Raw genomic sequence first — 16,754 nt, 5'->3', positions numbered from 1 at the left:
TCTCCTGCAAGTTTCTGATGTCACACATTCCCCTCAGTCTGACTAAGCTATGAGCACGTTTCTGGGTGTATTAATTTCAGCAGTTCATGCTGATGAACTGCCTATTTAATCCAGACTACAGAAATTAAAAGGACACTTCTTTAGAGGCTTACATATGTCCCTGATTTCCCCATATAAACAGTCACATAGAAGTCTGAAGTTACTTACATGTCTGGGGTGAAAAGCATCTTTACAAGTTTTAACAGTTTAAGGGTAAAATAGAAGTTTTGAACTCAAACCTTTATCTTCATCTTGAAATGCAAAGCTTTTTTTCTTTTCCTGAAAAGCTTTTTATGCTGTCTTACATGTTGTCATGGGCCAGTTATTTAAAAGTCCAATCAATATTTTTCCTGCTTTAAATGGATAGAAATCCTGAAGTCCATACAAAATTGGGTCAGGTATAATTTAGAATAACCAAGGAAAAGTCTGAAATTTATATTACTCTTGTCAATCACACAAATACACAAATTTATTTTACGTTCCCTGAGGATTCAGGGCCAGCAATGAAAAAACTTTTCAAAATCACAACAACTCTGAAACACTGGTTATGCAACAACCTGGCATCCTGATGATACATGTGTGCCCATATATTTATCATTTCCACACAAACCATTTTTGTTGCAAGCTGCCAGTGAAACATATGTTCAGAAGTTTGTTATTAAACAGATTTTTTGCAAGAAGAAAATACAAAATTGTTTCTTTAAATGATGTAGATTGCAGCAAACCCACTTACCAGTGATTCCCCCATCAGTGATTTGGAAAGAACATTAGACACAATTTGCAGCTTCCCTTTGAGATGCATGCAGCAGAGCACTGCCCGGAGAGATCCATCGCCCTTGGCCAGCCCCTCTCCCAGCACTGCAACACAAATCAGCCACTATTACCCTCAGCACACCATCCATTTCAGTTTATATATACAGTTTCCCTTCACCCTTAACAAGAAAACAAAGTCTGAAGCTCAGGTTAAATCCATGGCTTGTTGGATGTAAATTAAATATCATGGTGCTGTTGTCTAATATTAACTTGAAGCTTGTCTCCCACCAGCTCATAAATGTTGTACACGAGCTCAAAAAAGGCTGTCATGTTTACATGCTAAAATAGACATGAATTAAATATGGGAAGGGTAAACTCAAATATCTGACACAGACACAAAGGACCTCCTCTCACAGAAAGGGTAAAAAAGAAATAGCAACCAACAACCTCTCAGTAACACAAACATGCTCAGGAAGATCCATTCATGCTCACAAAACACATGCCCTGTCGTTTCCAAAAATAGCCAACCTCCTCATGGGCAATTCCTGCTCCTCTAAAAGGCCTTTTATTCACTTATGCTGCAAAGTGTGGCATATAGGAACGATTGTCTGAGCCCAGAAATTTACAGGCTCCCTGTAACAGAAAACTTTCTGAATGCTCCCTAGCACGGGACCAGCAGTGAGCAGTGCCAAACAGCCACTTGCTGAACACTTCCAGCATGGCCAGGATTTATTTCACCATACAGACGTGCTTCAGACAAGCTGCAACAACAATCACACATGTTACCTGTCCAGAAAATGCAATGCCAGAGTGACTAAAAAGCTTAGCAAGCTAAGTGTGTGAATTGAAAAGAAGGCTGGACACTTGTTTAAAATTAAGGAATTATAGAATAACTGTTAATGCAAGCAATATCAACATCTGTGTTTATACTGCTACTCACGCAGATGCAAACAGCCCCTCTCAGTGCTAACAGGAATTTCCCATTCACCACAACTTCAGGATTACATTTTAGAATAATAAATCAAAACTCCTCACTCAACAGAAGTCCACGTTGTTAACAGAAATTGCATGAAAGACTCAATAAATAAATAGTCCCACAAAACATTTAAATAAAAACAACTAAGCATCTCTTCAAACTGCAATGGTAACTCAATCTGTTTTCATCAAGTGCCTCAAAGACTAGTCTGAATTCACCACTCTGATAGTACAGACCACACTGCTAAAAATAGAACTTACTTCCCAAATCAGAAGCAGAAGCACCAAAAATACCTTTAACATGTCTGACAGCTTGCTATTTTAATCTCAAAGATTAAATCTCCAATTAATAGATTCCATAGATATAAAGATATAAATCTCCAATTATTATATTTCATATCATTATCTGCATAATATCACCAAGCTAAAACATACAGTTGCACATAAAAAGTTGCAACACATTAAGCACTCTCTCTGGGAAAAGAGTTGTGGAGTAATTTAACAGATTTTAAGTTACCATCATTCCCTGTAACACTGCAAGCAGCATATAGAAGAACATGTAAAGAACTATAAAGAACACATATTTCTCCAGCTCTTCCAGAAAACACTGATCATTCAGGTTCAAATAAAACCATCACAGCTGTGCAACATGTCAAGTCTTGTAAAAAGGCAGAACAGCAGCTTGAATAAAGCTTTGCCCATTATAAAAAGTCTGTGAGTATCAAGGAGTGTGAGTATCAAGTAGTCCATGCTAAGGTAGTTTCTTCCTAACAACAATTCAAACATAAAACCAAAACTAAGACCTTCTGGAATCATAAATGCAGATACTCTAAATGTCACATGCTGGGCTACAATTGATAACCACACATCATGGAGAACCATAACCAAATCATTCATTCATATATTCATAAAAATATGATATATGTGTACATGTATGTATATATATAAACACATACACAACACTTTTACATACATACATAAATATGGCATTAGTAAGTTCAAAACTGTCCTCAGTTTTAGATCTGGGAAATAATATGTGCAGAATATGCTGACATGAATGAACTAAATTAACATAAATCTGGATGCTATTTCTTTGTTAACTAATATACATTTAAAGGCTGTTTTTTCTACTTAATTTTTAAAAAGAAAAGATACACATCAATGGTCCTATTCCACCCACTTCTATGCCTGTCCAGTGAGAGATGACAAGCAGTTACCATGACAGTTCCTTTGAGATGCTGACAACTGACACACACACCAAGAGAAGTTCCACAGATGAAAGTCACCCCTGTCCCCCATGACAAACCCATCAGAGCTCATTGATGAGAACACTGTTCATTAAAAACAGCATTCTCCCTCCCACCTCCTTTAACCATCATTCAGCTTTCCATATGTCTCTCACTTTTATTTGCCATCAGGAAAGACAACTCTGAAGTTAGAATATTACACCCTTATAGCACACATCAATAAGGTAAAAGAACTTTTTTTTAATTTCAGACTATTTCAAGAATGATACTGATTAAGCAACAATCAGACTTTTTTAAGATGTTAAATTTTAATTTTACACCTACAGAAAGCAAGTTTCTTTTTCTTAGTCATTTTCATGGACCTTCACAAGCAGCCTGCAGAGCCCCACAAATTCCCCAAACTATGATTTCACTATCAGTGAAGACAAGCACATTAAAACACCCCAAAACAATATAAAACCCACCAACCCAGAAAGGAACAATTTAAAGATTATCATTGCTAGCACAGGAATGTCAGAAGAGTAGATCACAGTCTGGCCAACAAAACTGTCACCTGAAAAAAATTCCTTTAACATTCAGGAGTAGTTAAAGAATTAAAACCAGAAGGTGGGATCTACCCACCTTTACTTTCCAAATCCAACTGATAAACTCTGCTCCAAAACTCTGCAAACCCAGTGAGTTCTCAGTGAATTTTGAATAATTTGCATTATAAATGAACAACAAAGGATTAGGAATTTTTGAAATTCCTTCAAAAATACCCAAACTGAACAAGGCAGTGACACATGAAAGGCTCAACTTCAATGTGACATAGGCACATTTGGAAGCTTTAACAAATGTGCATCATCTTGATTTTCTCTGAACTAAGTCCCAAATGCAAACCAAAATATCCACTATGTCCCTGGGAAAAAAGGCAGAACAATCAGCTGTCTTTGTTAGAATCCTGACATATCAACTCTTCCTACATTTGTGCACTAAAATAACTATTAGCCAAATAGCACCACTAAGCCAAAGATATGTATTTGAGTCCTGGTACTTGAGTAAGAGCTGAAAAATAGTGACATCTCTCTTTAAGGGAAAAAAAAAGGGAAAAAAAAAAGCAGAAAAAGTATTATAAAGCAACTACATAATTTTAAATACGGAAAAAACCACTGTTAGCAAACTAACAAATCTGGGCATCAGTTTTAAAAATTCAGACAACTGACTGCAATTCATAACACTATGTAATAAAAGAAGAAATAAGCATACCATGCCTACAGTCTTCATCTGCTTGCCCATACTTTTTCTGAAAGGTAAAACATGAGAAGTTTAAAAATAGCATTATTCCAGTTAGCATAAACAACTACATGCTTGAATTACAAGTTTTTAAAAACTTTTTAGAAACCATTACCTTGTCTTTTCCTGGGTAGAACATGTAAAGAACATAAGTCATATGTCAATTATAATAGAATTAATTCTTAGAATTAAGACTAATTTCTGACTTTTTCTCAAATTCTCAGCACGTGGACATTTTAAAAGAGAAGCCTGAATGGGCAAAGGTGTATGTGTTATATGTTTGTGGGTGGCTCACAATACCTAGGAAAAAATATAAAACTTAACTTTCAAGACACTGTTTGGTTTTTAATCTTGCACTAATATAGTAATGTTCAAATTTTAAGATATTATAATGTTATAAGATTTTATAATGTTCAAATTTTAAGATATTATTTTATTCTGTCTTTTCAGTAGTGATTTTAAAGATTACTTTGTTTAGTAAAACAAGAAGGAAAATTTGGAGTGTTTTCCTCTTTTAAGACTTTATGTATCTATGTAATTCAAGTCTTTAATGGGAAGGTTTTGATTTCAAGTGTTTTTCCAAAGTCCCTGCAGACTCACTCCAATACTATGATGAACATCCAAATAGGTGCCTCAGAGGATTTTCAAAGAGTGATGTCAGAAATGTATTAAATAATCCAAGCACCAATCTGCACATTGGCTTACAGAAATAATTTTGAGAGGTCAAGTCTGTGATAAGACAACTTCTATTAGAAAGTCCAACCTCACTTATTTGTGAATCTCTTCCACTGAGGAGCTATAGGATAGGTCACTTTTTCATTAAAGAGGTTTCCCTTATTTTGCACACTGACTAGTCCAATTCAGCTATTTATTTAAAGAATGCTGAAAAATACTCCCTTCATCAGATGGGCAAGATTTGTCTTAAAGCTGCCCAGCAAGGTCTTGTGACTTGGCCAAACTTTTTACACCTGGGATGAAACTGCTCCTACTCAATACATGAAGATTTGGAGTGGACAAAGCAGCTGTAAATCTGTAATAGCATTTCAGAAAGGTAAGAAAAAGCAGGTTGTAGGTTTATTCTTAAGCACTGAAATGTCCTTTCCTTTAAGAAAAGAAGCTCTGATGCTTTAAAGGAAGGACACAACTTTGACAATGGGGACACCAGTAATTCAGGGTTATGCCTCCTGCTTTGCATTTACAAACCTTTACAAGAGCTGTTTTCATCTTTCCACTAAATATTTGCCAGAGTCTAAAAGTTACATCTTTCACCAGATATGCTCCAGCCTAGCCTTGGAAAGCTGGGACTAAGCATAAAAAGACTCATTTTAGAGCTATGCAAATGGAGCTAAAGCAGGTATGAACCAGCTACCTAGATTCTGGCATTTCTTAACTTTGTTTTTTGGTGTTTTTATATGCAAAACTTTAATGTGATGCTCTTAAAAGATAAGGTAATCTGGTATGTAATTCAGCATATGTACCTTAACCCAGATATTTTGCCTTTCTGGAATATATATTTTTTAAATGTTTAAAGTATTTTTCCTTATTTCTTTAGAAAACTGTGATTGAGACCCAAACCAAGATGTTCAAATCCTGAAAAATAAATGGATCAGGGAGAGCTACAAGACAGAAGCCTCATAGATGCTATAGCAAGAGGGATTCTATGGGCAGAGCAATATGCCAAAAATTCTGAGTGGTATTTAAATCTTGACAATACAAGATGTTTGACTTTTCTTTCCAGTTCACTAGATACTATAAAGAGTCACACTCACAAGTTGTAAAAAGGAAGCAATTCTATACAGAAGAGTCTCGATTTTGATGCGGTCGAGTTCTGCCTGGCAGGGCTCCGGGAGGTGAGCTGGGGGGTACTGGCTGAGGGAAAGGAGAGCCTCTGTGCAATGCTTCACTGCCACTTCATAATCCTGCTGCTTAAGGGATTCACATGCTTGTTCACATGCCTTCTCTGGTCTTCTGTCTGCCATGACTCAGGGACAGAAATCCTAGAGCGGGGGCAGAGGGGATGATAAAACGTTGGTTAGCTGTGGAATGGCACTGACAACTTGCCAACCAACTTCCATTCCCATCTCAAGGTGCTGTATCACATCCCCCTCGTGCTGTGCCAGTCACATTTCCTACACCAAGCTTCTCACTAACTGATTTCTTCCCAGGCTTTTCTCCCAGCTCTCAATTTTGATTCTAATTCAAGAAGGTACTTAAAGCCCATGACTGATTTTAAGAATGTAAGTAGGGGTTTCAAATTTTAAACCCAGCATGGATTTAAGCAGAGGCTTTTGGGTCTTCAGTGGCACCATGACCTTTGCTTTGGAAGGAACACAACTCATCCCCTAAGTGCTGTCTCTGAGCCTGCAGCCATGTACTCCACAACACCTTCTCTTCCAAGAACTTCTCACCTACACTCGGGAGGAGGAGACATTTCCTCTGGGTGAAGCACAACAAGGATGGACAGGGAAGGACAGGAAAACCAGGGGGTCAACAGCAAACCAACCACTTGTCTCTTCCTTCTGCTGGTTTAGGTACATTTATGGCTGAGAAAGTCTAAATACCCCTGCCACACCAATACCTTTCTGCAAAACTTCCTAAATAATTTTAAAGTAAATATTTGTGGGGGATTGAGACAATTAGAAAAATATTCTGTCCACAGACAGACCTTATCTGCCAATAAACTAATACAAATGGTTATCCACATCTGAACCACCAGCAGAAGAGCAAAGCATTTCTATAATCTCTGACCACATTCTCCCTTCATTGACATATTTAAATACATGATACACATCTCTAGAGACACTGCACATTAAAGCTGACTTCACAAAAATGGGTTCTGATAAGTGAAAGAGGAAAACTTTTAAGAGTTCTCATTTTTGCTTTTAGCAAGCAGCATATTGTCAATATTTCTGATTAGAGACCAACTATTACAATTGTCTCAAATTTTAGTCTACTTTAAAAATTCACTGTTGAAAGCTTTCTTTATACTTAGTATTTTCCAATTTTCAACCAAAGGTAAAGTAACGTCAAGAATTTAAAGTCAAACAAATGCATTTTCCTCTTATGAAAAATAATCCATTATCCCACTTTTCCCATTAACACACGCCTAAGCCAACATTCAGAAGAAATGTAAACAAGTCTTTCATATATTGTACAACATAGTGTTCTATTTGTTCCCTACTATTCTTAAATTTCCATTCAGTATCAAAATAATTACATAAAGGAATATTGATTTTTCAAGACTTAAACCAGCTTCCCTTTCAAAACACTAATACAAAAATTTCTCATTTACAACAAATAAAAAATCTTCTCTAAAATGAAGGAATGCAAGCATGAATATTTTGCAGTTACCCTGGTACAAATCTGTGACGTGTGCCTCTTCCTTAATAACAGCCTTACAAAATATTACCTCATTCATCCAGATATTTCTTTTTCTGCTAAAAATAAGTCTGCACTTTCAAACAATAGGAACAGGCAAGTAGGTTTGCATTTCCATACATATGAGTAAACTCATTCATGAGGTAATTCTATTAAAGATTCAACTGGATCACTTAGCACAGATTTTCAATTACATAAATGTTAGGTATTCTTAAGCTGTGCATGCAAGGATCTTTTCTAGATACAACTAAAAATTGCACTGGTTTCCACTTCACTACCATTTTAGGTCACTGTGTATTTCACAAATCTAGGATCTGCTTCCACAGTGACACAACAGTTAATTGATGTTTTTCTCATGTACATTCTGTTTTCCTCCTAAGGGACTGAAAATAGAGGACTCCATGAACTCTGCTGTACTTTTGATTTCCTCACTTCCTGGCTGACATATAACCAAAATTCCTTTGACCAAAAGGCTGAGCAGAGCTTCTGTGTGTTTATTCCCAACGAGCTGATTAAACACAGATCCCATCCTAAGTGACCTGGCCAGCACAGCTGACAGATTTGAAACCCTTCTCCTCCAACATGGCACCATGAAAAAGACAAAGATGTTCCTTATCAGCCTTATGCTGACTGGTTGGAGAAATACAGAACTCAGCTGTTTGAGAAGCTGGATTTTACACACCAAGCAGTGCCCACACAACTCCTCTGGTCAATTTGAAGACTCCAGAGCACTTCAGAGGATATAACTGAAGCTAAACTGAGCTAAATCCTGTGAATTAAGTGGAAACATGAGCAGTAAGGACCAAGGTGGATAACTGGCTTGGATAACTGAGTCACACCAGTGATATTTCAGAGTGTGAAAAATCCACCAAAATCACAGCACATGGGACACAATGATAGATAAGGAGCCACTGCAGTGTAAGTTGTTTGGGAAAAAATCAAATTATAACAAACAAAACCAGTATGTGGACAACATATGGAAAATGATGCACTCAGGCTCTCAGATTTCACGTCAATCCCTTCTACAGCCATACATGCAGACTCAAACATGCACATTTATTAGGTATTTGTGCCATCTACTTCAGACTCCAGCCCAAGTGCACTACACTGTTCCTTGGAGAAACCTGACTTTTCCTGCTAACTTCAGAAACCTTTTTTCCTAGTTTTGGTACCCTAAATCAGCAACTGAGACTTGTAAACATGAATTACAATCACCATTTCTTAAAATCTGGTCTGTTCAAGTACCTGACTTATGTCCATTTAAAATCACTCAGTGCAGTTCCTAAGTAGGAATGTGATTTTTCCCCTCTGCTGGGCACTGCTGATGCCTCACCTCAAGTCCAGTGCCCAGTTCTGGGCTCCCCTTCAAGAAGGGCATTAAGGCCAAAGAGGGAACAGGGCTGGGGAAGGGGCTGGAGCACCAGTGGGATCAGGAGCAGCTGAGGGAGCTGCTGGGGCTCAGCCTGGAGAAAAGGAGGCTCAGGGGGGACCTTCTCAATCCCTACAATTGTCTGAAAGGAGGTTGTGGCCAGAGCTCTGCTCCCTGGGAACAAGTGACCAAACAAAAATGGCCTCAAGCTGTACCAAGAGAGGTTTAGGTTGGATATGAAGAAAAATTTCTTCACTGGAAGAGTGGTTAAGCATTGGAATGGGCTGCCCATGGAAGTGATGGAATCATCAGCCCTGGAAGTGCTTGAAATACAAGTGCACTTCACAATACAGTTTCGTTGGCACAGTGGCATTTGGCCAAAGGCTGGACTCAACATTTGAGGTCTTTTCCAACCTTAAAGTATTCACAGAATCATTAACAGCCAAGGAGCGAAAGCACTTGTTAAAATAAATTTGTTTTGTAAAAAGAAATTTATTTTCAGTTCTACAGATCTTTATTTTCAAGATTTCAGGCATAAAATTGGAATTTCTAAGAGAAGAAATTATTAAAATTAGAACTAAAAGCTGAAGTGTCACAAGGTCAGTGCTATATTCCCAACTCTCTTTGCAAAACTGAGCAAATTACTTATGAGTTTCACTTCTGTCTGTAAAACTGAAATTAAAATACTAACATGTAACAGAACAAACATCAGGATTATTCATTTTCTCAAAGAGACCTTAAAAACCACATGCCAAAAGACTTCTAAATTCAATTCTGAGAAGTAATTTATCCTCTAGTGAGGTTTAATACATCTTCCAAATATTGAAGAACCAGTAAAGAGGCATATTCCCACTATCTAAAGTTGCATATCTAAAACAGGTGGACATACCTAAGAAATTATATATATAAATATATAATCTGGCATCATACTTTGTACCTCAAAAAAAACTCCTGCCCTTAAGTAGAAGAGAACTTACTGAACTTGCATTTCATTGAAAGCCAAGTTGTACTCAGCTTATCTTCCACAAAACATTATTTCAAAGACCTGGTTAGTTCCAACTGGTGTAACTTAAACCTTGGTGGCCTTTACAACTAACCATGGCAATTCTTTTTTCCCCCTACAACTAATGATTTTCAGACTCAATATTCCTAATGAGTATTCCACCTTCTTGCCAAAGGGGGTTTGTAAACAAACATGAAGTGAGGAACTAAAATCCAATCTCCAAATAAAGCTGCATGTTTCCCCTCCAGAACTGCAGAGGGGGCTGGGAAAGGCAGAAGGGACAGCTTGAAGAGGAAGAGTGATAAACAACGTGATCCACAGTCATTTATTTCCAAGTAAACACTACGCCTGCTTGGTGCACAGGAGGCTCTGAAGAACTACTCCACAGTCTGATGAGTCCAACTTCAAATTAAAATCAATGTAGGAGGAGAGAACATCATGAACTAAAATCCAGTGTTTCATGGCAGTTTAACTCATGACTGTGCACTTCCATGCTCCACATCTTACTGATGTGTTTCATGGAATCAAAGGGTCCATACACTAAGATAATAATAAGTTAAAGCATGTGACAGTCCCTAAAAAAATTTCAAACAGATGCTTTTTCAATTCACTGTAAAGCATCTAGCCAGATAACTCTCGCTGTACTTCATAAACAAACAGATTAGAGGGCACAATGCTGTTCCTATTAATGTTACTGGCAAAATTCCCAATGTCTGCCAAGACAGAAGGATCAGATCCAAGGTCTCGCATGCCAAGCTGACAAACAGTAGACAAGTCAGTAAATATTTGCATATTTTAACTAAACATTAACATCTCTTGTAAAGATTTATGCTAAAGCAATGATGTTCAACTTGCAGTCCTACAGTGAGACTGGTAAGGATTTACTGTCAATTGAATTTGCTTCAAGAGCCACATCCTGGGAATGGCAGAGTGAAGCAAATGAATGAGCCCCATTGCCATGGGGAACGTGCAGGGGAAGAGCCTCTCCAGCTGCCTCTCATTACAATCCAGAACCCTTCCAACAGTTCTGCTGAGGGAAATAAGCACAAAATATTCCTTGCCAAGGCCATTCAGCCGTGTCCTCCTGCTAGCAGCCCTCTGTCCTGCGGGAAGGGAAAGCAGGAGACGGATTTGCCCTTCCATTGCCTATTGCGGTCAGGCTGGCGCAGGTGAGAGAGAGCAGGGAAGGGATTCCACTCATCCTGCTCCTCTCTACAGAAATGCAAGCACTCTGTTTCCCAATCCTTTGGGATTGTTCAGCCCATCTCACAGACTGGAAAGGCTGGCCACCAAACTGGAGAGAAGTTTTAACCATGTAATAAATTCAGGCAATACTCAAGAAAAGACAGCTGGTTTATCAGAACTTCCCAGCAATTCCTTTTATGAGCAAGAAGAGACCTTTAGATTTATTTACGAGGCTGGTTGCTCTGTTCTTCCTCAGTAACTTCTGAGCTTCAAGTCAATTGGAACTCAATTCCCCAGAAGTCTGAAGGGTCTTGAAGATGCTGCAGTTTTCATGAAAAATGTGTAACAAGACAGATAACAGACCCAGGGAAAGGTTAAGTTATAACTCAGCCTCTTATTGATACGAAGACATCAGCTACTCCATCAATTACTGCCACGTGCTGCCATTTACCATCAAGAGCTGTAGCAAAGTGTCACTCACCACTGAAAGAAAAGTCTTATTTATTTTTCTTGCCCATAACAGTCAATGCCATAGGCTGCATTCATCAGTTTAACTGCTCCAGGATCCAATAATCTCCAGGTTTAAGCAGAGTTCCCAAACTTTTTAGACTGCAGACCCAAGCAGTGCACATCCCATCCCTTTCTCAAAGTTGTTATTGGTAAGCTGAGATGTAAGCAATTCACACATCAAAAATTTGTTATTTCCATAATATATCCAAGTAATATTTGGGAAGTCCCAAAGTTGGTATGGCTACAATCTCTGCAATTAATAGTTTCCCTCCCACTCAAAATTATCCAGAAAAAAATTACAAGATACTTTATTTTATACAGATATGGAAACACCTGGGGTTTAATGTGAATTAATATATTGAATATGACACAATTAAAAAGTTAGCTACTGTGAACATGCAAACATTACAATTAGAAATCATGGGACACTGGAATTCAACTAAAAATTCAAAACTCTGCAAACAAACTGCATTTGTCAGTCACACACTAAAATAAAGAATAGTATATCTCTCCACTGTTGAATCATGTTAGAGAGCTGCTCTGGCATCTCTTGTGATCCCATCTTAAGGCATGCCTGCATCTCTACATGTCAATTGGTTTTGTATTATTACAAAATACCACTAAAATACCTTTAGATCAGTAAAATAAAATTAAATATCCATTTATTTTCCTTACCCGCTGTGGTAAAATAACGCAATCTTTGCCTTGAGACAAAAAAAATAAAATAAAAACCCAAACTCCCTTTATTCAAGCCTCCAGGATGGAATAAAATAGAGCTGCACAAAATACACAAGTGACTTATGGAGACATACAGGGAAAAAAATGCACTTTCCTAGTGTCATGACATACACACCATAAATAATCCCAGTCTAAAAAATCATTTAATAAAATGAGAGTAGATAATGACTGCACTGTACCTAGAGATGAAAAGGATGGTGCATCCTTCATACACAGGGTGTAAAAGAAAGAATTATATGAAAGGTGCTTTTGGCTTTTTCTTTCTTTTAAGAAAAATATAACAGCAGAGATCTCATGCACTCATTTGTTGCAATTATGGCTGAAGTCTGTAATAGCAGTTAAGGAGTTCTCAGAAATGCACTGCACACCTTACAGAGCAAATACAAAAGCCTCCACCCTTGAGAGAGGACAATCTAATCAGTTTTCTGAAGTAACTGAATTACTTTGGCTAATGTTGTACAACTCCAGGCAAAATGACCCTACTTTCAATTCCAAAAATGATGTTAAATCTGAAATGGAGCATACAGAATGAGGCAAGCACATCTCAAGGTTTTATTCCATAGTGTAACAGCAGCAAGAATCCTGCTCCAAGGCCTCTGAGGAACATGATATCCCTGTTTGGGGAAGGGAAAATGGGGAAAGAAGAGGCTCATGATGCCCTCGACCATTAAATGCTCAGATTATCCTTCCACACTGAAAAATCAGAGACAGCACCATAAATGAGGAGGGCAAATTATCTCTGGCCATGTAAATGAAGCTTTGAGTCTGATCCTGTACACTTAAAGTAGAGAAAAAACACAAGCACATTTCTTGGGAAAGGAACAAGAGCCTGTGGGTGGTTTATCATTCACATAATGACACAGGCAATTGAGATTAAGAGCAAATGCCCTCTGCAGCTGGATCCTCTGCAGGCTTTAAACCACTTTACATACATCACAGATACTAACAAGTTACATTTTTTGCATGCCAGTTATGACTTCCGTACAGACTACTAAGTGATTATTAACACTTTACTAATCTCTTTTATTTTCATTTTGGAAATAGCAGCAGAAGGACAATCTGTGCAGCCAGCAGCAGCAACACTCAGACACAGACACTGGCTATCTTTGGCTCAAAATCTGGAAATAACTCATGGCCTCAGCACTTGCAACCACCCCATCCATCCACCACATCCCAAATACCTTCCTATCCTGCCTTTAAAAAGATCCTTTTTCACACAGCTGTCTGAAAGCATCACCTGTCCTGATGAAACTAAGCAAAATACCTGGCAAGGCAAAGCACAGCATCGATGTGACATGTGCTGGTGCTGTCTGAGAGCCATTCACAGCCAACAGATACAAGGTTCCTGTTTAAACAAAGCAAATATACACACACATATTGCATTCATTAACTTCACAGAACAAATACTGGGTTGTAAAGTTCGATACTCTGAGGTTGTGTGAGGGCAAAAGCATCTGTACAAGCTTATGCTGGCCTTCAATATCATAATAATGCCTGCATTATTCTGATATTGCCTTTAACTGTGTTAGTCACAGAGAACATTGTCCAAGGGCTACCTGGCAGAATGAGTGGGCAGAACGGAGGCTGCTGCCTAATGGACATCCAGTGAAATACTTCAGCACTGCACTTGAGGCCTTATTTACTGCATGCTACTCTATCTTATTCAAAAGGCAGCATTTGAATGTTTTCATTAACTTTTCAATAATGCCTACAATACTGTGACCGACCACTTTACAAGAATTAAGAAAGTATCTTTATCATTCTGACAATATTCCCATTTTACAGAGAATTAAGATAAGAACACACAAGACAAAAGTTTCTATAAACTTCTCATATTCACATGAAGAAATCTAGAAGTGATTTCTCCCCATTATGTTCTGCCTGTACTGTACACCCCTTTTACATGACCAAGGCAGAGCACCTCATGTCTGCAGAGTGACTTAGGAGTATCCAACATTTCTCTACATCACAACATGGGAAAATTCACTAGAAATACAGAAAATGAAGTGTAGCAAAGATGGGGATTAATTGGGATTTGCCTTCTCCTTTTTTGCTATCCCCTTCTCCATTTCAGAAACACTTTCTAATTAATGCAGATAGCAAAACTGTATTCCAACAAACAACTGTATTATCATTATAAAATAAATCATATGTACCCTCACTGCACAACCTCCCTTCTATTTCTTTCAGCTACTAATATTTTTCAATCTCCTCCTCATTCAACCACTCCCATCTCTACATTTATTGTACATAATTCTGCAAAAATCTGCATTTTGCACCTTCTGTTTACATCCAGTTGCTGCTTCCTCTGTGCTGCAGGAAGGTAGAGCTGGGAGAAAGAGGAACTTGGTATCAGGAGAAGAGAAGGGGAATTTTCTGCACTCTCATTTTTTATCCAAAAACACACCAGGGAGGAATGCAGGAGACCTAGCCTTCAAATTACAGAGAAATCCTGTTTAGCTGAGGCTGAAGCATATTCACTGCAGGGATTATCTTTTACATTTGCACTTAATGCTGATTTGACCAGCACTGAGAAGATTTTCACAAGGTTGATCACAAGTACAATCCTTGGCAGAAACATTATACAATAACACATCTCAACTTTGCACAAAGCAGCACTATAGGTCATTAGATTCTTTCTTTTCTAATTTATCATGAACACAAGAAAGTATTTTACCCAATTTCTAGAAAAGATGGAATCATATTGGCAGAACCTTTCTCTCCTCAACAGCACCCAAAAAGTCAGACTGTGAAAGACACCTACCATGGGAAATTTCAACCCAAATAATTAAAATTTGGCAAACAATAACCAAGTGAAATGAGGAGTATGTCATAGTAAGCATCAGGTAACATAATAATAGGTGGTGCTTCTGCCCCACCTAAAGTTTTTGGCTCCTTCATAGAAAATCTTTACGTAAACAATCTTTCATAATAACTGGTTAACAACAGGAATTTGTACTCCATATACCTCTATGTTCACACTGCTTTTTGAGAATAGAGTTTCTCACACTTACCCAAGATGAGGGCATTTTAATTGAAATATTGTCCCATGGTTACCATTTTATCCCCATAACAACATCACCAATAACTTACTTTAAAAAAATGCATTAGAAAAGTAATTTAATCTTTGCTTCTCTTAATGAAATTTGCCAGAGAAAAACAAAGGGAAGAATCAGCACTGCACAACCAGCCAGCTCTCCATGGAGCAGCACCAACCTACAAGACTCAAACCTCAAACTCAAATTTACAGAAGAATATCCATATTCTAAAAGCTGGTTTAAACATCATAATCCACAGCTTTCCAAATTACACCTTGCTTGTGTCAGAACCTGTCTTCTCAGCACTTGAATAACAGAACATGGCCTTGTTCCTGTCTCTGCACTAGTGTTTAGTAATAATTTTGACCAAAAAACGAACACTAGTCATCTTAAGGACTTACCCAGTCCTGCAATTCCTAATATTATTCTCCACTGAGTCACAGGGTAGTGCCAGAAGTCCCCTCTGAGAAATGCCTGCTCTATGATATAGTCACATCTGTGTCGATGTGACTAAACATGTGTCACCTCATTTTCAAAATGCCAAGCAAGCACTAAACTGTGCTCCCAAGGAATGCAAAGCGGACTCATAGAAGATTCCCAAGCATCATTTCAACACAGAACACATATCACTAGATTTACAAATATATTTCAGAAGTTTAAATGCAAAAACACATCACAAAGTTCTCCAGTGCTCATTGAACCTGTCACTCATGCAGCACCGTCTGCAGAGAGCACTTGACCATAGTTCATTTGCCAAATTTTCCAATTTAATCAGAGACAGAATCAAAATTAGCAGTTCCTAACTCTCAGTCTCATGTTCAATTCACAGCTTCATCTAATACAGCTGTATTTAGATTTCAGAAATAAAAGTGTTTTTAAACTAGGAAATTATTTATCACAGCATATTCCTTTTTCAAACACCCCATGCAAACTCTCCCCCACCCCCAGCAGCTCAGCAGCTCCAAAGCTCAGTGGTTCAATCCACATTTTCTCTTCTTAACAGGATATTGTAGCAATGCTGAAACAGTCTTCCCTCAAATGTCGAACTTTCACTTTTGCACAAGAACTTTCTCCACCCTTGACCTGCCACTGCAAGGCAACACTCTCCTGGGAGCAAATCGAGCTGAAAATACAGCTTTGAACCCCAGGGCAAGTGCAGATGCTACAGGTATCTATCACAGTTTTACAGCTGGATAAATTGGGAAAAAATAAAAGCCCCAAGTTTATTTGCTGTTTGAGATGCAAAA

General features: G+C 38.0%; 1 protein-coding gene across 1 annotated transcript in view; it reads right to left on the bottom strand.

Moving 5' to 3' along the window:
* HELZ (helicase with zinc finger) overlaps nt 1-6,283 on the bottom strand; it is a 69,927-nt gene extending 63,644 nt beyond the window's left edge. The window contains 3 exon segments of the mRNA XM_031060931.1: nt 773-897; nt 4,260-4,296; nt 6,056-6,283. Of these exon segments, the coding sequence (XP_030916791.1) occupies nt 773-897; nt 4,260-4,296; nt 6,056-6,265 (372 nt within the window). The 5' untranslated portion in view covers nt 6,266-6,283.
* Nucleotides 6,284-16,754: the final 10,471 nt, after the last annotated feature.

This window comes from Geospiza fortis, unplaced genomic scaffold (genome assembly GCF_000277835.1).
Source record: "Geospiza fortis unplaced genomic scaffold, GeoFor_1.0 scaffold221, whole genome shotgun sequence".
NCBI classification, from domain to species: Eukaryota; Metazoa; Chordata; class Aves; order Passeriformes; family Thraupidae; genus Geospiza; species Geospiza fortis.
Note: the sequence above shows the minus strand (reverse complement) of the source record. Positions and strands in the feature narration are given on the sequence as shown.